Source organism: Garra rufa, chromosome 15 (assembly GCF_049309525.1).
Source record: "Garra rufa chromosome 15, GarRuf1.0, whole genome shotgun sequence".
Taxonomy (NCBI): domain Eukaryota; kingdom Metazoa; phylum Chordata; class Actinopteri; order Cypriniformes; family Cyprinidae; genus Garra; species Garra rufa.
Window position 1 is genome coordinate 2,836,219 of NC_133375.1, and position 27,656 is coordinate 2,863,874.

Consider the following 27,656-nt stretch of genomic DNA (forward strand, 5'->3'; position numbering starts at 1 on the left):
GCTGACTTTACGGGCGGGAACTTCAAAACAGCGTTTGGTGATTCCTGGAAATTACCCCAGTGATCTCAATACAAATTCTTGTGGACATAAGACGGACTGAAATACGAGGTAGTGGTGAGTCGAGTGGGGAGTGGTGTGGGGCGCATTGGCCGACGGCCTGTATAGGTCCGGTAGCGGTGTTGCCCCGCGGCCTCTTTGTCGGCTAACCCTATCAACATTAGCAAATGGCGGGGAGGAATGTGGATTGTATGGAATTTAGTGATCGGGAGGGGATTGAGAGTGATGAGAGAAGAGAGAGTGAGTGGGAAGAAGTAGGGAGAGGAAACCGATCAAAACAAGGGGTAGGTTGTAAAAGAAAGAAAAAAAGTAGAGCTAGTTCAAATGAAACAGGAAGTGAAGGAAGGGAGGATGAAGGGGAGAGACTGCAAGAGAGATTGTTTAATGTTGTGATACGATTTGAAGGAGAGGGGGGAGTAAAGAGAATGGATCCACTTAAGTTAACATACATAATAAGAGGACAAATTGGAGAAGTGAAATATGCAAGAATATTGGGAGATGGAAACTTACTCATAGGCTGTAATAATGAGGTACAGGTGGGAAAAGCAATGAAGATGAGCTGCATAGGAAAAATTAAGGTAGACAAAGTAATAAGAGTGGGGGAAAGGAAAATAAATGGTGGTAAGGGAGTGATATATGGAATTCCAGTCACAATAAATATGAAAGCTCTAGTTGAGAATATGAGGGCACAAAACAGTTCGGTTAAGAGTGCTGTAAGAATGACAAGGGGATTTGAGAAAACAGAAACAGAATCTGTTTTGATTGAGTTTGATTCAAAGGATGTCCCAAAAGAGGTCTATTATGGATTCATGAGGTATAGAGTAAGGGAATATATTCCTAAACCAATGAGGTGCTATAAATGTCAAGAATTTGGACATATGGCTAAACTATGCAAGGGAAAAAGGAGATGTGCCAGATGTGGCGGGGATCATGATTATGGAGAGTGTGGGGAAGGAGTAAAGCCAAGATGTTGCAGCTGTGGGGGGAATCACAGTGTTGCTTTTTGGGGATGTGAAGTAATGAAAAAAGAGGTGAAGATACAGCAGATAAGAGTGAAGGAAAACATCTCCTATGCTGAGGCTGCCAAAAGATCTGTAGGGGAAAAGGAAAACCCGGAAAGGGAATATAGGAATAGAGAGACAAGAGAAGTTCAGCAGGTATATAAAGAAAAATGGGAGGAAAAGAAGAAAATGGTGACGTTTATAGCAGGAGTGATTAATGCTACAGCTGAAATCAGATCTAAAACAGAAAGAATTCAGATAATTGTTAAAGCAGCAATACATCATTTAGATATGGCAGGTTTGAAATGGGAAGAAGTACGGGATGAGCTAAGTGTACAGTCGAGTCAAGAGATAACATGTGTGGGCTAATATTTTTAATAATGTTGCTCCTTCAATGGAATGCAAGGAGCCTGGTCGCAAATGGACAAGAGTTTAAACAGTTTATTGCAAGTAGGGAAAACAAACCAGATGTCATTTGTGTCCAGGAGTCCTGGCTAAAGCCCAATCTGGATTTTGTTATAATTGGGTATGTAGCAGTTCGGCAAGATAGGGTAAATGGGAGTGGAGGGGGATGTGTTACTTTTGTGAAACAAGGAATTCCATATAGAGAGTTAAATATAGGGATGATAGGGAGTGAATATGAATATGTAGTAGTTGAAGTATGGGGGGTAGGGAAGAAATTCATAGTCATTAATTTTTATAATCCATGTAGAAGGCTGCAACTAAGTCAGCTTGAGCAGATGGGCGGGCAGGATAGCAGTAATATTGTATGGTGTGGAGACTTCAATGCGCATAATACATTGTGGGGAAGTGGAAAAATAGACGCTAATGGGCAAGTAATAGAAGAGCTATTAGAGGAGAAAAACTTGGTTTGTCTAAATGATGGAACTAAAACAAGGATAGAGGTTAATACTGGTAGGGAGTCTGTAATTGATCTCACGCTGGTGACCAGTACTATGGCAGCAAAATGTTCTTGGAGTGTATATAAAGAAGGTACAGTAGGAAGTGATCATTATCCAGTTCTGTGTAAAATTAATATAAGCCTATCACAAAATACTGAAGGAAAAGGAGGTAGATGGGTGTTTGAAAAGGCTGACTGGGGGAAATTTCAGAAAGAAAGTGATCAGTATTTGAATTGTATTGAATATAATTGTGATATTGAAACTTTTGGAGACAAAGTGAGACAGGGTATAATTGCAGCAGCATTAGAATCTATTCCAAAAAGTCAAGGTAGTAAGAAAAAGAAAGAAGTACCATGGTGGAATGATGAATGTAAAAAAGCAATCCAGAATCGAAATAAAACATTCAAGGTAATGAAAAAAACGCATAATTTTCTACATATGATTCAGTATAAATATGCTCAAGCAGCAGCAAGGAGAGTAATAAGACAAGCGAAAAGAACATTTTGGAGAAATTATTGCAGTTCAATTGGGAATACAACTCAGATAGGGGAAGTGTGGACCATGATTAAAAAATGGGAGGAGAAAGGAGAGACTGGAACTACCCAGTTTTAACAAATGAGAATGAGGTTGCAGTAACAAATAAAGAAAAGGCGGAAATGTTGGTAAATACATTTGTTAAGGTACATAGTTCAAATAATTTATCTGAGGAAGGAAAGAGGGGTAGAGATAAAACTAGATCTGAAAATTTAGAAGCACTGAGAGGGGTAGGATGTGATGAACGTGATCAAAATGTACCTTTTAATATGGGAGAATTAACTAGGGCATTGGCAAAAACTGGGATGACTGCTCCAGGGATAGATGGGGTATGCTATAGCATGTTGAAGCAGTTAAGTGAAGAGGGGAAGAAGAAACTATTGATGCTGTTCAATAAAGTATGGGAAGAAGGAAAAATGCCAAAGAGCTGGAAAGAAGCAGTTATTGTTCCAATAAGAAAGCCTGGGAAGGACTCTAGTAAGCCAATAAATTATAGACCTATAGCTCTGACTTCTCATATATGCAAACTAATGGAGAGAATGGTAAATGAGAGATTAATGTATATCTTGGAGAAGCAAGGTTTGTTGAATGAGTACCAAAGTGGATTTAGGAGAGGAAGGGGTACTATGGATGCAGTGTTATGTTTAGAAGATGAAATAAGAAAAGCGCAAATAAGTAAAGAAATAGTAGTAGCAGTATTCTTTGACATTGAAAAGGCGTATGATATGCTATGGAGAGAGGGGCTATTGATTAAGATGTACAGAATGGGAATTAGAGGGAGAATTTTTAACTGGGTTAAAGATTTTCTGAAAGGAAGAACAATTCAGGTTAAGATAGGCTCAGTTTTGTCAAGCAAGCATGTTGCAGAGAATGGGACACCTCAGGGGAGTGTAGTTAGTCCCACACTTTTCTCAATAATGATAAATGACATATATGTAAATGTATCAGCAGACATGGGAAGATCATTGTTTGCGGATGATGGGGCATTATGGAAAAGAGGGAGAAATGTAGAATACACAGTTAAGAAGGTGCAGGATAGTATAAAGCAAGTTGAGAGGTGGGGATTAAACTGGGGTTTTAAATTTTCAGTCGAAAAAACCAAGGTAATGTTTTTTACAAGGAGGAAAATTAGTGAAGGTATGATTTTAAAATTATATGGAAATAATCTAGAGAAGGTTAATACATTTTGTTTCTTAGGAGTACATTTTGATCCAAGGTTAACATGGGTAGGACATATAAGGAAAGTGGAGGATAAATGTAAAAAAGTACTGAATATAATGAGATGTGTAACAGGATTAGAGTGGGGTGCTGACTATCAATCACTAAAATACATATATGTAAGTTTGATAAGATCAAGAATAGATTATGGGAGTGTGGCGTATGGATCAGCAGCCAAAACGGTACTTGCAAGACTCGATGTAATACAGGCTAAAGCATTAAGACTATGCTTAGGAGCAGTAAAAACATCACCAGTATGTGCTCTGCAAGTGGAAGCAGGAGAAATGCCATTGAACATTCGACGTAAACAATTACTTGTAAATTATTGGATCAATTTAAAGGGACACAGAGATGGCCATCCTACCAAGAAAGTACTGCAAGCTAGCTGGGAAAAGGAAAGGGGACAAAAGTTTAGTTTTGGATGGATAGGAGATGAGGCAGCTAGAGGTTTGGGGATGAGCGGGAAAGAGTTCTGCCCAACTGTTATATGGCCTGATTGTCCAGTATGGGAAATTGATACTATGGAAGTTGATTTTAAGTTGCATCAAACCAAAATATTAAACAGTAATGTGGACCTTATAGCCGAATATTATAGATATGTGGAAAATAAATACAGGGAGTATATTCAGATCTATACAGATGGATCAAAAGATCCTGAAACAGGAAGGACTGGATCCGCAATTTTCATAATTAGCCAAGAAAGGGGGGAATGCAAAAGAACCACAAACGATTTAAATGTATATACAGTTGAGCTATATGCTGTACTTATGGCATTGGAATGGATTAATAAGTATATAGGTAATAATATAAGTAAGGTCCTTATTGGTAGTGACTCAATGTCAACGCTATACAATCTCAGAACAGGTATATCCAAAAGTCGCCAGGACCTGTTGTATACAACATTGATAACATATAAGAGAATAAAAGAAAAGGGAATTGTGATTCAAATGATTTGGGTCCCAGCGCACATAGGTATCTTGGGAAATGAGAAGGTAGATAATTTAGCCAAACAAGCAATTAAAAAGGGAAATGTTGAAGTAAATATAAAATTGTCGAAAGCCGAAGGGAAAAGTATAGGGTGGAAGGGAGCTTTGGAAGAGTGGCAAGGACAATGGGACAGAGAAGTTAAAGGGAGACACCTGTATACTATACAAAATAAAGTTGGCTCTGTGAGGAGATGGGGAGGGTCTAGAAGAGAAGAAATAGTAATGACTAGATTAAGAATTGGGCATAGTAATTTGAATAGCACATTATACATTATAGGGAAGCATCCTTCTGGGTACTGTGAGAGGTGTGGGGTGGAAGAAACTATTGAGCATGTCATTTTAAATTGCAGAGGATATGATGAACAGAGAAGGAAACTTATGGAGGAGCTAAAGAAAGATGGGGTGGCAGGAACGGGTATGAAAGATATACTACATAAAAATGTGATCGGGCAAACCAAGAAAAGTCTGTGTAATTTCTTATGGGAAACTGGGCTTATGAATAGAATATGATGAGAAGAGAGCGGGAGTAAAGAAACTGGAGTAACAGAGGAAATCAGCCAGAAGATGGCGGTAGTGCAACGATCGTGGATGCAAGCCGCCTATAAACCCCAAAGAAGAAGAAGAAGAAGAGGACTTGCATCCTTGGAAGTTTGACTTGGGAGTACTAACTCCTGAGGACGTGAGGATGCAAGTCCTGCAATTCTGCAAATGGAACAGCAGTGTACTTGATTCAGTCAGCTCGCCTTTTCTACTCCGGTTATCTTCACTGCTTCACTGTCATACCTGTCAAGTATCCCGTTTTGGCCGGGAAAGTCCCGTATTTTACCCTACGTTCCCGCCATCCTCCCGTAATAGTATTTTCCCGTGAATCTCCCGTATTTTAACTAGTGATGTGTCGTTCGCGAACGAGTCGGCTCTAAGAGCCGATTCTTTGTAGCGAATGAGAAGAACCGACTCCCGTCGGGGAGAGCCGAATCTTCCGCCGTAAGTAGGGGCGGGATCGTACCATTATGAGAAAGAAGGAAAGGGGGTGCGTGTTTAAAGATAGCGAGTGTAGTGGAACAGGCCAGGTACACAGAGCGACAGAGAGAAGCGGGAGAGACGGCATTAAATGCGAGTACATTGGGAGAAAGTGAAAAAATTAGTGAAAAACGAAAAAGCAGCAGCATCTGGCTGCATTTCAATGATGTTGGAGAATGCAAAGCTGAGTGCAGATGCCTGGTTAAGGTAATGGTAGGAAGACATGCATTGTTGCAACATTGGTGCCCTCAGAGAGTCTTCTCAAAAACAGGACAAATAATTACAGAGAGGAGAAATCGCATCAGCCCATCAAAGCTGAGGCATCTCATATTTCTCAATGCCAATCTGCACTAAAGACAAAAGTGTTTTGTTATATGTTTATTATATATGTTAAGACTTTTCCCTTTATTTAGGTTATGCTGTGGTTGAGTTCAATTAAAGTTTTATTAAAATGTTAAATAATAGTAACTGTATTTTTTAAAATGAAAAATTAGGAAATAAAAAGTTGCTTACCAATACACAAAACATTCACAATTGACAAATTGGGCTAAAATAGAAGGCTCTGAGTGATACTAAATAAAGAGCCATTTGGTAGCCGTAAGAGCCGGCTCTTTTAAGGGAGCCGAGCCAAAAGAGCCGAATCTTTGAAAAGAGCCGAACTTCCCATCACTAATTTTAACCTGCGTTATTTAAAAAAAAAAAAAAAAACGCCCTCCCCCCAACGTCACTAGCCTCACGATAACTGCCTACCAATGTTAAATGAACAAAAAATATGCTAATTAGACTTTAAATAAATGCTCTTTAAATATACCCTTTTGTGTTTTCATTTAGCCTATGAATGCTCACAGCATGTCAATGTCAACAAAGGTAGGCCTATCATTGGCTTTATGCACAGCTGCACTACTCCCTGAACTTCAGCCAGCTCCTTTGTTTCCTGTCTGCCATTATTGGACAAACTGATCACCTGGATTAAACAGTTTGTTCAATAATGGCAGACAGGAAACAAAGGTGATGCCTGAAGTTAAGGAAGTAGTGCAGCTGTGCATAAAGCCAATTGTAGCTCAGTTTATAAGTGGCTGACAAGTGGTGATTTTAGCTGTCTTGTCACCTGATTAAAAAATGTAAGGGATACAGGAGCTGGGTTGGGAAGGTGGGACTGCTTGCGGCAGGCGCCGGAAAATTTCCCTTATTTTCAAATCCAAAACTTGACAGGTATGTTCACTGTATGTATTTACAATAAGACGAAATATGATATCAACCTCCTCTGCCTCTTTTCGTTTTCATTTAAACATATTAATAGCTGCAAAAACGTTGTTCAGGGAATGTACAACATTACAGTGAAACGAAATATTATATCAAACAGCATTGCCTCTTTTCCATTTCATTTAACGTTAAACATATTAATAGCGACAAAAATGTGGTTCATGCAACGCGTTACAAAACATTAGGTGCATTCGACTTCATGCGGCGCCGAAAGAAATCGGCTCCCGCCTTAAAAACAATGCATTCTGGTAAGATCATTTGTCCGACTTTGATCGGCGCTGCAGCCGCCTTTCGATCACGTGTGCCATCAAAGTACCGTGAGAGCAAAATGAGACCAGCCGCAGAGGTCAGGCGCTGCAGTTGCTTAAAATCGTCTGCAAAAGCCTTGATGACGACACAATTTATTCTCATTGGTCAGATTATGCGACGACAAGACTACGTGTGCTGCGTGTTTTTTCTTAAAAAACTTCCTGTATGTAATCAATCTTTATATCGAATATCTGATATTCAAACAAAACAATAATGATGAAAATGAAGATTAGGCGATATGGTAAATATATATTCTTATTGTATAAGAGTTAAAGTTTGAAAAAAAAAAACCAACAACTGGTCAACCAGAGGCCGTTTTTTAATGGATGTTGTGAGAGGCTTCGATCACTACACCGAATAAACTGCTTATAAAAATTGAAAAATGTCCTATAACTACCTATAGCTAACTACAAATCCAAGATACAAATAGTAAACGTCATATTGCATTACATTAAAGTAACTCACTTATTATAGAATAAATGATAGGGTAACTTTTATCTTTTATTTATTTATCTTATGTAGTTTCATTTCTTCTTTTTCTTTATTCCTTTTTTTGTGTTTGTGTGTGTGTGTGTGTGTGTGTGTGTGTGTGTGTATGTTTGGAATACAGTTTCATCCTCTATAAGTGTCCGACTTGACGGCCGTCTCTTTACTCCTCCCCCGACTGCAAGCGGCTGCTCTCGGCTAGTGTAGTGCATCTCGAACACACCTAATAATTACAATAAAAGGAAGTGATATCAAACACCTTTTTGTTTTCTTCAAAATATAAACCACAACTCTCTCTTTTCGTACTCATTTTAGAATTAATAAAACATTAATATGTGATCTAAGCTATATGTGCACTGTGTATAATACATCTTTACTCTATGCATAATAAAATGAAGCATGACAAGCACAACTCTGCCTTTTTTGTTAAATGTCAGTTTTAATGAACAATATTAGCCATTATAAAAGTATAAGTATAAAGTATAAGAGACTCATGTAATCGGAAATAAAGACAAAAGCAGACAATTCGGTCAAATGCATACTAAAAAGTCAGCGTTGAATTACGATTGATAAATAATTTATGAAACATAACTCCTCAGTCAAAACTCTTCTTCTTCTTCCTTGTCGAATTTCTGTCGCTCTATGTACGTCGTCTGGAATAATTAAAACGACTGGCTATGAGCTACGCACAGGCGCATTTGATAGACATTCGTAGCGCCCAATAAACGGCACTGGGCATTCGTAAACCACGCCTCAAATACGAGAAAATAGGCTCGTTTGAGATGGGCAAAATCTGCGCAGAATCGATCACCGGTGATCCTATTGAGAAAATATGGTCGGCATCTAATAAATTTTTACTGCCAAATAAGGTAAAGGAAATACATTTTAAGATATTGCACAGGTAGCCTACTATCCTTGTAACATTTTTATTAACAAGTTTAAAAAAGATGTCTCACCTATATGTTCATTTTGTAATTTAGAAAATGAAACACTTACACACTTATTTTGTAACTGTAAATATTCTGAAGACTTTTGGAAAAAGGTATCTATCTTGGTTTTTGATATATTTTACAAAATAGTAAAAATTGATGAATCTATGATCCTTTTTTTAAATTGCAATACTGGATCAGAGGAAGTTGATAACGCTTTAAAGGTGTTCTTTGGGAAGTTTCATATACATAAAACAAAAATAATGTCTATTACTCCCTCTTTTAATTTTTTCTGTAAAGACCTTAATACATTTTATGACTCATTGGTTAAAATTACTAGAAACAAGAAATGTATAAAAACATCTCAAATATTAAAAAATGTTATTTGTAAATTGTAATGTTTTACCCTCCACTTTTGTTTGTGTTCTGTATTGTGTTCTGTGCTGATGTTATGTACCATTGTTTGTTTTTTGAAAGAGAAAAAAAAAACTTTAAGCAACTGTAAAAAAAAAAAAAAAAAAGGAGATTGTTGCAAGCATCCACGCATTATAAATGTTAACATTTACAAAGCCTGTGCATACTGTATTTCACCAACGCATAAAATTATGTATGAATAAAAACTGCGTTGTAAAAAAAAAAAAAAACGCAAGATGCATGCCGGTTTGAAAAGTGTCCGAGTTACGTCCGCCTTGCTCTGACATGATCTGTTCCGCTTCCAGAGCTCAGAACTGTCCGTCTTGACTGCGCTAATTTCACTCCTCCCTTCACTGCAGCCGCCTACTCTCGTCTATTTTTCAGGCGAGGCTAGGCGCATCTCAAACAAGCCTAATGAACATGTGGTTCCCAGACCACTAATCATGACGTTGTCATGACGTGGTTTGGCGTTAGCCAGGCTAATTTTTTACTAGATTGTGTAATTTTTTCAAATTTGGCATATAGACGGTTTCATCGGGCGCACGCGCCTGGACCTAAGTTAACTTCCGGTCTGTGTTTGTTTATCTGTCTGGTTCGTGTCGCGGGCTACAAACGCAGCTAATAATGAGTAATGAAGTTGGTCTCAGGTTATTGTGCTGTGGTATGTGTTTCCCAAACATTTATTTATTTGTGGCGACCTGCCACGATATAAAAACAGACTGATTTTCCAATTGGAAATAATAGACTAATTCATTAATCTGTTAATAGACTTCGTTGAATAAACGTAATACACGTTTAAAAATCAAACCCAGGCGTGGGTGTTTTTATATCACTGTATTTCTGAAGAAAGACTGTCTTTAGAAAATGTCATTTTCATTTCATCCTGCATAAGGCAGCGTTTTTAAATTAAGCTTGTAGCCATTACCGGGGAAACCTCGTTTCTCGTGCTTAAAGCACCTCCTACTGGGAAGTAATGAGTTTGCATTTTTAATAAATCAGTCTAATTTACGCAGCCAACATATTTCGCTTGTTATTAAAAAAATAATCTACTCTAGAAGGACTTAGCTGTTGTTATTGATTCTATTTGGATGTATACCGGAAGTTAAGTTTGGGCCACAAAAGCGCTCATGCGCAGTAACGTTTGTTTATGTTGTTGCCGTTGAAACCGTCTATAAAAGAAATACTCACTTTTTTGTGTTTTCTGCTTATGCATATTATAGTCTATTATAGAGTCAATTGGAAAAATAATGCAGCTATAATTGTGTGGGTATGTTGGTAAGGATGTCAGAGTGTGGTTTGCATGTGTTCACTGAAAATTTTATGGGTGTAATTAGTTTGAAAGAAATGATATTGTACTGGCAATCAAAAATCCCACTCCATGTATTTGAGTCACACCCTTGGCAGGGTCATAGGGCCATATCAAAACTAGGAATAAGGTCAAAGAAGCTTAATGAGCTTTGAGGATTTTTCTTTTTCACCCAAACACACATTTTAATCCTTGATTGCACTTTTTTATTTGTTATTGTTTTTGCACAGAGATAAAAGGTGAGCTTGAATTTGATGTAGAAGTTCAGAAGCCACAAAGCAAAACCTATACATATTTGGTGCTTGAGGGCTTGGTCATTTCATTGCTTGAAGAGACGTTACTCAGCAGAGGAAGCTCTGGAGCTAGTGTTGCCCACTGACAGTGAGCATTATGTAAAGAAACCATTACAATTCTGAAAATGAATGAATGTTTGGTAATTATGAATAGAAGAGATGCTGAAAAAAAAAACAGTCAGTGACAGTAGAAAAATATTAATATATACCATTTCTATTAAAGTTTTTTGACATGGACATTTTTGTCCATTATGGGCCTTAGTGTTTTTTTTTTAATCTGATACTACATAAAAAATATAAATGCCTCAAAATTAATGTTGTTGTTCTTCAGTGACACACCCAAGAAGCTAATAAGCAAAGAAAAAAATTCTGCTTATCATTATATGGAAAAAACTACTATTTTTCATTTTTTTCATAAAAAAACACCTGTGGCATTATGTAAACAAACCAGCATTTAAAGGGTTAAAATTCTGAAAATGAATGAATGTTTGGTATCTATGGATAGAACAGATGCTGGTTAAAAAATCAACATCAGTGAAATTGGGGAAAAAAATATTAATAAATGATATTTTTATGGCAGTTTTTGGAAACTGACATTTTTGTCCATTTTGCACCTATGTGTAACTTTTTTTTTTTGAACGCAAAAGAGTTAAAATGTGGGGGAAAAAAAGTTCAAAATGTGTCCATTTTGTATTAGTTGTAGTAGTAGTAGTAAGAATATTAAGCTGGCTTGAAAAATTCTATTTAGGCTATCTCTCTATGAAGGTTTTTGCAAAATCAGCTAGTTTTGACTGGTTTTTAACTGGTTGTAGCCAAGGATTTTTGCTAAATCAGTTGGTTTTAGCCAGTCTTTCTTTTTTTTTTCGCTAATTCAACTGGTTTTAGCTGGCTTTTTTGTTGAAACAGCTGGTTTATACCTGGTTTCATTTTGCTATATAATCCGGTTTTAGTTTTTGGCTAAATCAGCTGTTTTTAACTATTCCTAAATCAAGTGGTTTTAGCTGTATTTCCTTAAATTAGCTGGTTTTTGGTAAATTGCCTGATATTTTAACTGGTTTTTAGCTGGTTTTACTAAATCAGTTGATTTTAAGCTGTTTCTAAGATTGGTTTTTAACTGGCCTTTTTCTTAAAGCAGCTGTTTTACCTGGTTTTAGCAGGGTTTTTTTTTTTGCAAAATCACCTGGTTTTAGCTGTTTTTTCTAAATCAGCTGGTTTTAGCTTGGTTTTTAGCTGGCCATTTCCTAGAACAACAGTTTTTAGTTTGGTTTAGCTAGTTTTACCTATTTTTAGGTGGTTTTTAGTTGTTTGAGCGATTTTTGGCTAAATCAGCTGGGTTTTAACTGTATTTCTAAAGCATGTTGTTTTAGCTGTATTTCCTTAAATGAGCTGGATCAGTTGGTTCTAAGCTGGTTTTTGCTAAATCAGCTGGTTTTAACTGATTTTAGCTGTTTTTGCTATATCAGCTAGTTTTAACTAGCCTATTTTTGCTAAATCCACTGGTTTTAGCTAGGTTTTCAGTTGGCTTTTTTATTGAAACAGCTGATTTTAGCTGAGTTTATACCTGCTTTTTTAACTGATCATTTTGCTATATGATCCGGCTTTAGATTTTGGCTAAATTAGCTTTTTTTTTTTGTTTGTTTGTTTTTTTTACTATTTATAAATCAAGTGGTTTTTAGCTGTATTTCCTTAAATTAGCTGTTTTTTGTGTTGTTGTTTTTTTTTTTTTGCTAAATTGCCTGATTTTTTAAAAACTGTTTTTAGCTGTTTTTACTAAATCCATTGGTTTTAAGCTGTTTAAGCTTTTTTTTTTATTTTTTTATTTTTTTTTTTTTTGCTAAATCAGCTGTATTTAGCTGTTTTTGTCACTAAATCATCTGGTTTTAGCCTGGTTTCCAGCCTTTTTCTTAATGCAGCTGTTTTACCTGGTTTTAGCAGTTTTTTGCTAAATCAACTGGTTTTAGCAGCTTTTTCTAAATCAAGGGATTTAGTAGATTTTAGTGGCTTTTATACTGAATCAGCTGGTTTAAACAGTTTTTTTTGCTAAAACAACTGATTTTAGCTGGCTTTTTGTTGAAACAGCTGGTTTTAGCTGAGTTTACACCTATTTTTTAACTGATCATTTTTTTCTAAATTATCCGTATTTAGTTGTTTTAGCACTTTTTTGGCTAAATCAGCTGGTTTTTAACTGTATTTCAAAATCAAGTGGTTTTAGCTGGTTTTAACTTGTGTAGCCAAGGATTTTTGCTAAATCAAATGAGCTAGTTTTTTTTTTTTTTTTTGCTAAATCAACTGGTTTTAGCTAAGTTTTTAGTTGGCTTTTTTGTTGAAACAGCTGGTTTCAGCTTAGTTTAAACCTGGTTTTTAACTGATCATTTTTCTATATGATCCGGTTTTAGCTTTTTCAGCGATTTTTGGTAAAATCAGCTGATTTTTAACTGTATTTCTAAATCAAGTGGTTTTCCTTAAAGGAGTCATCAGATGCAAAACTAACTTTTACATGTTGTTTGAACATAAATGTGTGTTGGTAGTTTGTGTACACAACCACCCTACAATGATAAAAATCCACCCAGTGGTATTTTTTAATCTTTAAATGATATTGCCAATGATATTGCCTTCGGGATTTAGGTTGAAGCCAATCAAGAGCAGCTTTTATCTGTTTGTAATGAATCAGTTGGTTTTGAGCTGTTTTAGCTTTTAAAAACTAGTAAATGAAACCATAAGTATATCAAACTGAAAACCTTTAAACCTCAATATTTTAAAACTCATCTTTAAAACTTTCTGGCTATAGGCTTTTGAAAGCCAACTTAAAGTTTGTCGACAAACTTTATCAAGTTATTATTATTATGCTATTTAATTAAATGTTTAATTAAATCTTGGGTTACAGTCAAAAATACACCCAATCTTTATTTTGGTGAGTTTTGCATGCACAGACGACTTCTTTTGGAGTTTTACCTTCTAAATCTACGTTTTTAAGTATGTCATTAAAGTATTATATGTTGTATAATGATTCAAGCTATTATTCAACAGAGTTTTAGTATTTCAGAGTGCAGTATTCAACAGAGTTGTAATATTTTCTATCCCCATTTCTTTTAATTCTTCCAACAGAAGCGCTCTTTCATGATCATAAGCAAAACAATGCAATAGAACATGCTCTACGGTTTCTGGTGATCCACACAAACTACAGTTCCCAGACTCATACTTATTCTGCGCAGACTTGCGCGCCTTTAACCATCTTGAGGACACGGTGATGTCACGACGGTGTCATGTTGTTGTTTTTTGGCGCGAAATTCCTCACCGGAAGGTTCCGTAGTGAACGCGCATGAGAATAAGAATGTAAACAGCGCTGAGTTTAGAATTTAACTTCGTGTTTTGTGACTTTTGCACTGCAGTTTGACTTTCAGGAGTGCTGTAGTAGTCGAGCTGATTCCCCGACTTTGTTAAAGTGTCTCTGCGGACTCCAGAGTGTGTCAGAATGGCAGACGGACTGTCAGACGCCAGTGATCTGAGCGGAGGAGAGGAGAGCCAGGAGGATGTGATGACCCCAGCAGAGCTCATCAACAAACTGGAGGAGGTCAGACATCTAACGTGTGTTCAAATCGACGATAACACTGCATACTGTACTAACAGTCAAATGTGTTTTCATACACGCTCACGGTCACCAGTTTAAACATGAATGTAGCTTCCATATAGTGAATAAACTCTTAAGTATACAGCACCAGTCAAAGGTTTGGACACATGTTTACATATTACATTTAAAGGAGCAGTTCACTTTCAGAGCAAAAATGACCCCGTTGTCATCCAAGATGTTCATGTCTTTCTTTCTTCAGTCGTAAGGAAATGTTTTTAGAAAATAACTGATCGTTTCGCTAGATAAGACCCTTCTTTTCTCAGCTGGGATCGTTTAGAGCCATTTGAAACTGCGTTTTGGAACTTCAAACTCGGGGGCACCATAGAAGTCCACTATATGGAGAGAAATCCTGAAATGTTTTTCTCAAAAAACACAATTTCCTTAAGACTGAAGAAAGAAAGACATGAACCTCTTGGATGACAAGGGGGTGAGTATATTATCTGTACATTTTTGTTCTGAAAGTGAACTACTCCTTTAAGGCGAGTCACTGCACTGAATAGGGTAAAAAAAAAAATAATAATAATAGTTATCACCTTACTTACCCAGTTGATTGATTACATTGATAATATTAAACATTTTTTGTATTAAAAGTTTTTTTTTAAATGTTAGGTTTAAATATGCACATGAGTTTGCAAATTACTTTATATTTAATGAAATATGTGCTAATTTGCATACATTTCTAGAACAAAAATCTAAACACTGGATGAATTCTTGTCTAATTTTTAAACATATGTGTCAAAATTTTAGGTATCTAATTTTGTCACTCCATAATTCCAAATAAACTTAGGAAACTTTTTTTGTTTTGTTTTTTTTTTTTACCATTTTTGGAGGAATAAAATGTTGTATAAAATCAAGCAAATTATATATGAACAAATCATTGCTGATAATTTTTCATTGGTGCTCGGTTATAAATAATCATTTTTATCAAATCTATGTTAAAAACAGGTTCTGTTGCTTAATATTTTGCGTAAACGTTTTTTTCATGATTCATTGATGAACACAAGGTTTAAAAGAACAGCAGAAAAAGAACTGAAAAATATTTATATGTAGACACATTTTTGTAAAAGTTACCCTGGACCATAAAACCAGTCTTAAGTAGCATGGGTATATTTGTAGGAGTAGCCAAAAATGCACTGTATGGGTCAAAATGATCGATTTATATGGCAGAAGTCATTAGGATATTAAGTAAAGATTGGGTTCCATGAAAATATTTTGTGGTCCAGGGTCACAAAAGTGTAAAAATGTGTTTGTTTTTCCTCTACAAAACCTATTTTAAGGATTTAAAAATAAATTAAAATAAAATGTCTCCTTTGTTTCAGGCTTGGCTGAATGAGAAGTTTTCTCCAGAACTGTTGGAGAACAAGTCAGAGTTGGTGGAGTGTGTGATGGAGCAGCTCACGCACATGGTATGGATCTGTGTTCAGTGTGTCTCAATTTATCTTACATTTAGGTAGCTGACAGATAAAAATGACTTTTTTCAATATCAAGGTTTTAAATTAAAGGGAAAGAATATGTTATAAATGGAAACCTAATTCTTTTATGCTGTTTAATTATTTTATTTTTAAGATACCTTTTAGTCACTTCACTGAAATAGGTTTTCCAGTTAAAAATAAATAGCAAGAAAAACATAAAACTGCATGTGTAATAAATAATTATACAAGAATTATAAATATATATGCTCAATAATAATAATAAAAATAATCACATAATTCACCCTCAGCATTTTTATTATAAAACAGATTTTGAAAAACACTTTGTAAATTGTGAATATACTTCAGCTGTGTGAGGTCAGTTTTAGGTTTTCAAAATAAGGCAAGACACTGCAGGTGAACATTTCTAGTACAACAATCTAAACACTGGTTGAAGTCAGTTTCAAAATTCTTTTTTTTTTTTTTTGACCTATTAGAAAAGTTTTTACAGAGGAATTTTCATTTTTGTCTCCTGATAATTCAGAAAACACTGTATTTAAAATTTTTTGGGGGAATAAAATGTTGTATATAAATCAGGCAAACTATAAATTAACAAATCCCTCTGTAAAAACCGTCAGGATATAAAAAGGAATAAAAATGTAAAGTTTAGTGTAAGTTTTATTGAAGTGGAGATTTATGGCTCAGTGTAGGAGAAACAACTCATTTTGAGAAAATGGCCTTTAAAAATATGGATTGTAATTGAAATCTATTGACACAAATTGATTTTTTGGATGTTCTTTTTCCACTAAATGAAAATATTGAACAGCATGTGTAATAAATTATGTTATGCAAGAATTAGAAAATGTAGAATAGTAGGGCTGGGCGATATGGCAATATCACAATTTTTTTTTCATATCAATGGATAATTATCACGATAAATGTCTAATCTTTATATCTATCAATTTTAAAGGCAGATTTTTACTCCTGAATGAAAGAAAAACCAGACAGTTAATTATTATTTATGGCTTGTTGTCAGAACATGACAAATACTTTCCAAACAATGATCAACTGAGGAAGAATACAGATTAGAATATTACTAGTAAAATCAACATCAATAGAATACAATATTATTAATATTAATAGAATATATATATATAAAACGTTTTTATAAAAAAATAAGAACTGTAATATGATACAACACTTGTAACATGGTTCTGACTGTAAATGTAGAGTGATTTTTAATGATATTTATTCAACAAAAATAAGAATAGACAAATTTTTTCAGCATGCCAATCCCTTTGTGTAGCTGATTTAACACATTTTGTATAAATATAAAAATATAAATATAAATAAAAAAACAATGGCTCAGACCTCGACGCTTTTCTTGTAAGGAGCACTTTATAAACAATAATCAAAACTCTGAAAAAAAATTTGCCTTCCTATAACGAGGTGATATTGACTCCTCAAAGTGATTTACAGGGGAATTTAGTTTTTTACCTTTGTTTTTACCTTTTCAAATGTTTAATGAGGCTCAGAGGTGACATGAGTGCAATCAAAATCATAAATTCATGTTTTAAATAAAAAATTTTGAATACAGAAATATTAAAGATTTAAATAACTGAACAGATCTGCCAGCAGGTGGCAGGAAGACACTGATTTAATTAATGAATCATATCATTCATTTGATTCGTTCGAACAGATGGTTCATTCGGGAATAAAGCAAGTGACTGTCTTAATGAATGGGAAATTGAATCATTTCACTAGATTCGTTTAAAAATGCACGTTTCATTCATAAACGAAACACCGCTGTGTTTGAGTGGAGATGCGCGCAGTTGTGGCTTGTTTCAGATTACTTTTATGACGAAATAAAGCAAAATCAGGCAATAGTGTTATAGTCAGACAATGTAAGTCACTTAATAATAACTTCTTGTTTATTTAACTGCTGTATTAGATCAATATCTCATTTATAAACTCCCTTAAAAATGATTAAAAGCTGTCTCTCATCTTAGTTCGCGATATCACAAAGCTCTATTATAAACAATGACACTCTCTTTACTGCACAATCAGTCTCTTATTTACACTCTCTCTACACTTTATTTATGAAAGGATTGGTGAGATATGTCTGTGATACATTACTCAACATTGCAAAAACACTAGAAACCTTTGTAGCTCCGCTGAGCGCAAACACAAATATGCTGATCGGGTCAGTCGCACATGGTGCTCCTAAATATTTTTTTTACAGTCGCACCTACAAATTTTTAGTCGCAAATGCGAGTGGAATGGTCGCACTCTAGAGCCCTGTGGCTGTAAACTAAATACTGCGTGCCGCATCCGGAAGTGCAGGCTGCAAAATGCCTGCGCAGTGCGTTAAAATTATCGAGCGCTTATCGAACTGTCATTATCGTTTTATCGGGAAAAAAACAAAACAAAACTAAATCGTGATAATTATCGTTATGGAATTATCGCCCAGCCCTATATAATAGTAGTAACTTGAACTCAATTTTAGAAGTGTAAAAAGAGTGTTATTTAAAATATTACTGGATGAAGTATAGCATGCAATTTTGTATCAGTTAGTCATTTATGTTTGTGTATGCAGGAAGAAAATCTGCAGCGGGTGAGGAAAGGTGATGTGAAGGCCAGTGTGCATCGCATGGAGATCGATCGCATCCGCTTTGTTCTGAGCAGCTACCTGCGCTCAAGACTCCAGAAGGTATCCTGAACCTGTTTTCAATGTCATTTAGCTGTTGCTTTTATTCAAAGTGACTTAAAATGATAGACTCACCCTCATGCTTTGCAAATTCGTTCATCTTTGGAACACAAATTAAGATATTTTTGATGAAATCTGTGAGCTTTCTGACCCTATATACAGTCATGGCCAAAAGTTTTGAGAATTACATAAATATTGGAAATTGGAAAAGTTGCTGCTATTTATAATAGCAATTTGCATATACTCCAGAATGTTATGAAGAGTGATCAGATGAATTGCATAGTCCTTCTTTGCCATGAAAATTAACTTAATCCCGAAAAAAACTTTCCACTGCATTTCATTGCTGTCATTAAAGGACCTGCTGAGATCATTTCAGTAATCATCTTGTTAACTCAGGTGAGAATGTTGATGAGCACAAGGCTGGAGATCATTATGTCAGGATGATTGGGTTAGAATGGCAAACTTGACATGTTAAAAGGAGGGTGATGCTTGAAATCATTGTTCTTCCATTGTTAACCATGGTGACCTGCAAAGAAACGCGTGCAGCCATCATTGCGTTGCATAAAAATGGCTTCACAGGCAAGGATATTGTGGCTACTAAGATTGCACCTGAATCAACAATTTATAGGATCATCAAGAACTTCAAGGAAAGAGGTTCAATTCTTGTTAAGAAGGCTTCAGGGCGTCTAAGAAAGTCCAGCAAGCGCCAGGATGGTCTCCTAAAGAGGATTCAGCTGCGGGATCGGAGTGCCACCAGTGCAGAGCTTGCTCAGGAATGGCAGCAGGCAGGTGTGAGCGCATCTGGACACAGTGAGGCCAAGACTTTTGGAAGATGGCCTGGTGTAGAAAAGGGCAGCAAAGAAGCCACTTCTCTCCAAAAGAAACATCAGGGACAGATTGATCTTCTGCAAAAAGTATGACGAATGGACTGCTGAGGACTGGGGCAAAGTCATATTCTCTGATGGAGCCTCTTTCCGATTGTTTGGGGCATCTGGAAAAAGGCTTGTCCGGAGAAGAAAAGGTGAGCGCTACCATCAGTCCTGTGTCATGCCAACAGTAAAGCATCCTGAGACCATTCATGTGTGGGGTTGCTTCTCATCCAAGGGAGTGGGCTCACTCATAATTTTGCCCAAAAACACAGCCATGAATAAAGAATGGTACCAAAACACCCTCCAACAGCAACTTCTTCCAACAATCCAACAACAGTTTGGTGAAGAACAATGCATTTTCCAGCACGATGGAGCACCGTGCCATAAGGCAAAAGTGAGAACTAAGTGGCTCGGGGACCAAAACGTTGAAATTTTGGGTCCATGGCCTGGAAACTCCCCAGATCTTAATCCCATTGAGAACTTGTGGACAATCCTCAAGAGGCGGGTGGACAAACAAAAACCCACTAATTCTGACAAACTCCAAGAAGTGATTATGAAAGAATGGGTTGCTATCAGTCAGGATTTGGCCCAGAAGTTGATTGAGAGCATGCCCAGTCGAATTGCAGAGGTCCTGAAAAAGAAGGGCCAACACTGCAAATACTGACTCTTTGCATAAATGTCATGTAATTGTCGATAAAAGCCTTTGAAACTAGGGATGCACGATATGTATCGGTCAATAACTTGCGCGTTTTGTCAGTAAAGCCGGTTCTGTAATCAGCGGTAAATGCCATCAGGTGCGTGATTTCACGTTGAGCCGTATATACTACACACAGCCGTTGTTTACAGACGAGCTGCGCACATTCACACTGATAATGAACATTGCTATGCGCAGCTCGTCGGTAAACAACGGCTGTGTGTAGTATATACGGCTCAACGTGAAATCACGCACCTGATGGCATTTACCGCTGATTACAGAACCGGCTTTACTGACAAAACGCGCAAGCTTTATCGACCGATTGGTATCGGTGCATCCCTATTTGAAACGTATGAAGTGCTTGTAATTATATTTCAGTACTTCACAGAAACAACTGAAACAAAGATCTAAAAGCAGTTCAGCAGCAAACTTTGTGAAAACTGATATTTGTGTCATTCTCAAAACTTTTGGCCACGACTGTAGACAGGCCAGGAATGGTGAGTAATTACTGACTGAATTTAAATTTTGGGTGAACTATCCCTTTAAACTAAACATTTTTTGGCACCGATAGCCTTGTGTCCTAGGTTGTGAATTACATGACTCTAGACCTTGAAAGTTACCTGTCTAGAAATATCTAGCTTTACGCTTACTTTTCTTTATAGGGGCACTTGTGAACTTGGCTTAAAAAAAAAAAAAATAGGAGCACAGTTAAAACTTCAGGAGCACCAAATCAATAATCAAACAATCTGATAAAAAATTAGCCTTCCCATTACAAGGTGATATTTTACTCAAAGTGATATACAGGGAAATGTTTTTTTGTAATGGCATTTTTGGCAACATTATTAAAATTATGTCAGTTTTATGTCAATTTTAAAAAATATATATTTTAAGCTTTTTAAAATTTAATTAAAACAATAGAATAACAAGTAGAATAAGAATAGTTTAACAATTAAAAATGAAACTAAATCTGCCAGTAGGTGGCGGCAAGTCACTGATTTAATTACTGAATCATATCATTCATTTGAATGGCTGATTCATTTAAGAATAAAGCAAGTGACTGTCTTTATGAATGGGAAATTAAATAATTTCACTAGATTCGTTTAAAAACGCACACTCATTCATAAACGAAACACCGCTGTGTTTAAATGGAGATGCGCAGCGGCTCGATTGTGACTTGTTTCAGTTCATTTTTGACGACGGAACAGAGCAAAATCAGGCATAGTGTTACAGTCAGACAATGTAAGTCACTTTATAATAACTTCTCGTTTAACTGTTGTATTAAATCAATATCTCATTTACAAACTACTTTAAAAATGATTAAAAACTGTCACTCATCTTAGTTCATCGAGATCTCACAAATCTCTATTATAATCAACAAAGCTCTTTACACAGCACAAGATTCTCTCTATACTTTGTTTAATAAAAGGGTTCATCACATATGTCTGTGATACATTACTTAACATTGCAAAAACATAGAAAACTTAGAAGCTCCCCTGCACACAAACACAAATATGCTGATCCTGCATCCTGTGTTCTTTGAGTTAAAGCAATGGTAAATTGTTTTGTATGGATGTTATCTGAAACTGTATATACATACTGTATATGGTTGTTGTCTCATCTGCAGATTGAAAGGTTTTTCCCTCATGTTTTGGAGAAAGAAAAGTCACGTTCTGATGGAGATCCTTCATTTCTCTCTCCTGAAGAGTTTGCCTTCGCTAAAGAGTGAGTTCAGACAAATCCAAAATGCTCTTTTTACTTTTATGAGAATGTTTTGGCCAGAGTTTTAAGTCTTACTTGGCATTACGTGTGAGTCGTCTAATTCACGATATATAATGTATGTTGTATGTTTAGGTATCTGGCCAACACAGAGGTGTACCTCCGAAACGTGGCTCTGAAACACATGCCTCCAAACCTGCAGAGCATTGACATGCTGAAGGCCGGTGAGAAACATTTGATTGTTTTAAATGTGTATTTTAAGAATCACAGACAGTTAACCCCCTGGGGTCCAAACACGCGTATACGCGTTTTGTGGCAGTTTCCCAAAAGGAACTTCAATTACTCGGTCATTTCTGATTGTACAGATAAAAGCAGTACATCAATCGAATCTGTAAAGGGTCTACTTTTATTTGTATATACTCACAAAACCAAAAAAATATTGTGATTTTACAAAATAAAGAAAACAAAAAGGGTGTGCTGTCTGCCGCGTTGATCTCCGTGATCTTCATTCAGAAACGCGTCATTAAAATAGACTATAACTCAGCCAATACACAACACAGAGACATGAGCAATATGTCTAGAGGAAGCTTGATATCTATACTTTCAAATAAAGTAATGTTTATTGAAATCAAATATTCTGTGATAAAGTAATCCGTATGAAACCAACACGATGTCCAGTCTCTCTTGTCTGCTTCATTAGTTTTAATTAGATCACGCCCAAGAGCGATTCCAGTCTTTCATATTCAAATCGTCCACGTGAGGGCGCCGCGCCAAAAGTAGACGCCCACATCACAGTAAACAAAGGAGAAAGCAGTTTCTTTTCTTTCAAGTTAGTCCTTTTTGGAAGAAGACGGGCTGTCAGGAATAAAACTTACTTCAGAAGATGAACATTAAATGAGACATGGCTTGAACCAGCAGATGAGATATTTACACAAGTAAGTTTTTTTCTTTTATATTTGTAAGTTGTTACTGTGACAGAATGTGCACACATTTTACCAGTTAAGACTTTTTGCCAACTGTATTTCCTGACTACAGCAAGTGAAACATTATAAAGTATGTTTCATTTCACTGCATCTAAATGTCTCATGATGACAGGATGTTTCAACTTTGGTCGAAAAACGCGCTGGCGCATTTGAGGCACGCTTTTGTAATAACTCCGAAAAGAATGTAAAATTCTCCGTCAGTTTTGATCGTACAAATACAACCAATACATCATTCGAAACTGTAGAGTGTATATTTTTATTTGTATACACTGTGCTTTTATGAAAATAAGAAAACAGACAGGGCACGCGCTCTGCCTTCACTGTCTGTTATATCTTTTCACAGACACATAAATGAAACTAACGTGCATGAAACCTAAATCTAAGTGATTACGTGCCTCACAGACATAATGCATTTACTTGTAGAAAGCTTGAAATGTTTACTTTTACATAAACCAATTCAAATAAAAAACTACTATTCTCTTTTTAAGTAATCTGTATGAAAGGTAGAAGATGTATGGTTTCTCCTGTATCACTTCATTACAAACCTTACACCTGTATTTATCTCACACTGTTTTATTTGCACCTAACTGTTATACGCCTATGCTATACACTACCAGTCAAAGGTACTTTTTTAAAGAAAAATAATTATCTAATTTTGTGAAATAGGTTTACTATGTAAAAAAAACTGCTCACTTAAAAAAAAAAAAAACTTTTAATAATAAAAAGTTTGGCTGGTAGTGTATGTGTTTTCTCCATGTTAGCTCTGTCTTTGTCAGATCATTGTGTTGCTCACATCTACTTGTTTTCTTTGCAGTTTCTGCTGTTCCCCGTTTTCCTGTGTTCAAGTTTCCTGCAAGTGATTTGGATATTGCACCCTCGACATCTTGACTTCTGTGTTTATTACTTTTGTTCCTAATAAAAAGTTTAACTGCACTCACAAGTGAAAGACAAGTTATTTTGTGTGATAGTTAAATATATTCAAAATACGCTTCAAACTAAATATATATGTATTTTGTCCTTTCATTTTTCCTTTATTCTTTCTGTTGTTTCCTCTCAGTCAACATCCGACTGAATGGCTCATTATGCGGCTCATTATGCAGGTCTTTGTCTTCTCAGGTGTAAATCACAGCATTATTCATGATCATTCACGCCTTCTCGCATACAGCCACTCTAAACAAAAAGTGTCTTCAAAAATTTAAATCTATATACTGTTTTGTGAAAACAAGTGAACTAGATGATTTTCACATCATTTGGTAGAAAAAAACCAAGCCTACCACATCCAATTCTCGAAAGTCCCGAGAATAAATATTCTGTATGTGTTAGATGACCTTATTTCAGTGACTTCAAAAATTTAGTTTTTCAAAATGCACGCATAAACATTGTTTTCTCAAAAACTTAAAAGTGTACATTCATGTTGCTTACATATTTTTGTAGTCCAATTTGTGCTAAATACAATGTATTTAGATTTAGGATATTAATATGTTTTTAACATACTGAAAAAAGCACAAATGTCAAGGCATGTCAAAACTTCTTCAGGGCCCCAAAACACCCCTGGGCCCCAGAGGGTTAAAGTGATAGTTTGCCCAAAAATGAAAATGACCACATCCCTCAAGCCATCCTAGGTGTGTATGACTGTCTTCTTTCAGACAAATAAAATCAGAGTTATATTAAAAATGTCCTGGCTCTTCCAAGCTTTATAACGGCAGTGAATGGATGTTGAAATTTTAAAGCCTAAAACAGTGCATCCATCCATCATAAAAAAGTGCTCCACATGGATTCAGGGGCTGATAAAGGCCTTCTGAAGCTAATTTGTTTTAAGAAAAAAAATCCATATTTAAAACTTTACAAACTAGAATCTCTGTCTTTTGCTAACTGTATTCATAATCTTGGGTTTTTTTATTATTAATGTTGCAGCCCTGAATATCCAAATGTTTTGAACCAGGTTTGGCAGCCTTTGATTAATTGGTGTATGTGTTTGTTTGTGTGAAGTTCCTGAGCCGTGTCTGGACTCGTTTGTGTTCCTGAGAGTGAAAGAGAGGCAGGAGAATATCCTGGTGGAGCCTGAGACAGATGATCAGAGGTATTAACACCATTTCATTCAACTCAAAGCAGTCACACACAAAGTTTGGGAATCCATCCACTCAAAAACCCATATTGGTTGATCACTAATCTGATAATCCACTAATCAGGTTACAGCCTAGTTAGGAGGGCAGTGGATGAAAGGGATCCGCACTAGTTTCTGGAACAAAGCTCTCTGTCTAAATGATAAAAATAATAAAATGCCCTGGATTTTCTCATCAAAATTCACTATGTCCTATAGGGGGCAGCATTCCTGTTCATTTTAGTTGAGATAAGGCAATATACAGTGCTGTAAAGTTTGTGAACATTTTAGAATGTTCCCTGTTTCTGCATAAATATGACCCAACACCTCATCAGATTTTCATATATGTCCTGAAAGTAGACAAAGAGAACCTAATCAAACAAGTGAGAGAAAAATATTTTCTTTGTCATTTATTTATTGAGAAAAATTTGTCTTATTGCAAAAATATGTGCCTTCAGTATCTGGTGTGAGCCCCTTTTGCTGCAGTAACTGAAGGTAAAGTTTCTTGTAAATGCTGATCAGTCCTGCACAACAACATTTAGGAGTTTTAGCCCGTTCCTCAGTGCAGAACCACTTAAACTCTGTGATGTTGGTGGATTTCCTCCTATAAACTGCTTGCTTGGTTCCTTCCATAACATTTAAATTGGATTAAGGTCTGAACTTTGACTCAGCCATTCCAAAACATTAACTTTTCTCTTCTTTAAACATTCTTTGGTAGAATGACTCATGTGCTTGGGGTTGTTGTCTTCCTGCATGATCTACGCTCTTTTGAGACTCTGTTCTTAAATGGATGTCCTGATGTTTTCCTTTAGAATTTGCTGGTATAATTCAGAATTCATTGCTCCATCAATGATGGCAGGCTGTCCGCCAAGATGCAGCAAAACAGCCCCAAGCCATGATACTACCACCACCATGTTTCACAGATGGGATAAGATTCTTAAGCTGGAATGCAGTGTGTTCTTTTCTCTGAAAATAATAGCTTCTCATTTAAACCAATAAGTTCAATTTTGTTTTCATCCACCCATTAAACCATTCTCCAATAGTCCTCTGACTTGTCCACATGATCTTTAGCAAACAATTTTCTTTTTAAGAGAACAGTGGCTTTCTTCTTACAACTCTGCCATGTGCACCATTGGTTGCTCAGTGTTCTCCTGATGATGGACTCATGAACATTAATATTAGCCAAAGTGAGAAAGATCTTTAGTTGCTTAGAAGTTACCCTGAGAACTTTTGCAACCTCGCAGACTATTACACGTTCTGCTTTGGAGTGATCTTTGTTGGTCCACCACTTCTCAGGAAGGTAACAGTAGTCTTGAATTTCCTCCATTTGTACACAATCAGTCTGACCGTGGATTTGTGGAGTCCACACTCTTTAAAGATAGTTTTGTAACCCTTTCTATCCTGATGAGCATCATCAACTCTTTTTCCGAGGTTCTCAGTAATCTCCTTTGTTCATGACATGATTCACTTCCACAAACATGATTCCAAAGACTTTGATAGATCCCTGTTCTATAAATAAAACAGGTCACGTACTGACATTTGATAGTCATTGCACTGACTGAAAACACATCTGCACAGATGGACTCTAATTTCAGCTTTAAATTAACTGCTAATCAAAGAGATTCACATACTTTTGCAACACACAGATATGTAACACTGGATATTTTTTCTCAATAAATAAATGACAAAGAAAATATTTTTCTCTTGCTTGTTTGATTGGGTTCTCAGTCTACTTTCAGGACTTAAATGAAAGTCTGATGATGTTTTAGGTCATATTTATGCAGAAATATATAACATTTCTAAAGGGTTCACAAACTTTCAAGCAGCACTGTAAGTAAATTCATAAACAGTATTTATTTGAACATCTTTGCTGTTTTCTCTCTCAGGGAGTATGTTGTGGACTTGGATGAAGGGTCACAGCACCTGATGCGTTACCGCACTATAGCGCCTCTAGTGTCCAGCGGTGCAGTGCAACTTATTTAAACCTGTTCCTGAGTCTCAGGAACAGAATGAAGATGCCACAGAGGAACACATCGTCTGTGTACTACACCCTTACATACTAGATGGCCAACATCCATCTGCTTCCCAGCACCATCTACATCCTGTTCATATGTTTGAATCGAAAAGCATTTATATTTTAAAATGGCTTGTTCTCATCATGAAACTGACATGAAAGCAATATGGATTGTTATTATAGAGTTTGAAAGTAAGAACAAAATACTAATCTATGAAGACAAACAATCTTCAGTGTATTCTGACAAATGGATGTGTAACAAAACAGTATTGTACTCTTAAAGTAAGACAGTCAGAGTGGATGTTTATCTGGATTGTCGCAACCTGCAATATTTCATCACAAATTGATGGCTCTGTTATTGCATTCTCTGATCAGAAACTGGTAAACCTGACGGTCTTGCTCTGAAGCGGAAGCTGTGGTTTTCTCTGTAAGTGGGAAGTTGCTGGTTTGGATGTATGTGGTCGTTGAAACGGTCATTGGGGTTTTGCTGGTGTGTTAGAATAAAATAGTATTATTTATGTTTCTATATTGGTCCACTGTGTTTTCGTCTGTGTGTTGTCAAGCATTTTAGCTAGCCACTAAAATGATCTGATTACTGACATCTCTTAAACTCTTCAAGTGCAAAGGATCTATGGCACAACATAAAATTTAGTTCCTCAGTTTCTGAAAAACACATTTATAGTGACATTGGAATGTAAACAGTCAGCAATGTGTTTATTATTATTATTATTATTATTATTATTATAGGAGTTATTCAGTTAAAAATCCAAAATTCTGTCATACAATGCATTAAAGAGCAGGGGGTGAAAACTTTTTT

General features: G+C 36.0%; 1 protein-coding gene across 1 annotated transcript; it reads left to right on the plus strand.

The window, feature by feature from the left end:
- gins4 (GINS complex subunit 4 (Sld5 homolog)) lies at window positions 1–27,365 on the plus strand. The gene is made up of 8 exons (XM_073819580.1): window positions 1–114; window positions 14,108–14,289; window positions 15,666–15,752; window positions 18,352–18,465; window positions 21,650–21,747; window positions 21,877–21,965; window positions 24,714–24,804; window positions 26,712–27,365. The coding sequence occupies exons 2-8, from the start codon at window positions 14,191–14,193 to the stop codon at window positions 26,806–26,808; spliced, it is 675 nt and encodes a 224-aa protein (XP_073675681.1). The 5' UTR covers window positions 1–114; window positions 14,108–14,190; the 3' UTR covers window positions 26,809–27,365.
- Window positions 27,366–27,656: the final 291 nt, after the last annotated feature.

Bases quoted from the DNA above. Each gene is read 5' to 3' on its own strand.
- gins4 (XM_073819580.1), top strand. From the start codon at position 14,191: ATGGCAGACGGACTGTCAGACGCCAGTGATCTGAGCGGAGGAGAGGAG. The intron at 14,290-15,665 runs GTCAGACATCTA...CCTTTGTTTCAG, and splicing joins TCATCAACAAACTGGAGGAG to GCTTGGCTGAATGAGAAGTT. The intron at 24,805-26,711 runs GTATTAACACCA...TTTCTCTCTCAG, and splicing joins CCTGAGACAGATGATCAGAG to GGAGTATGTTGTGGACTTGG.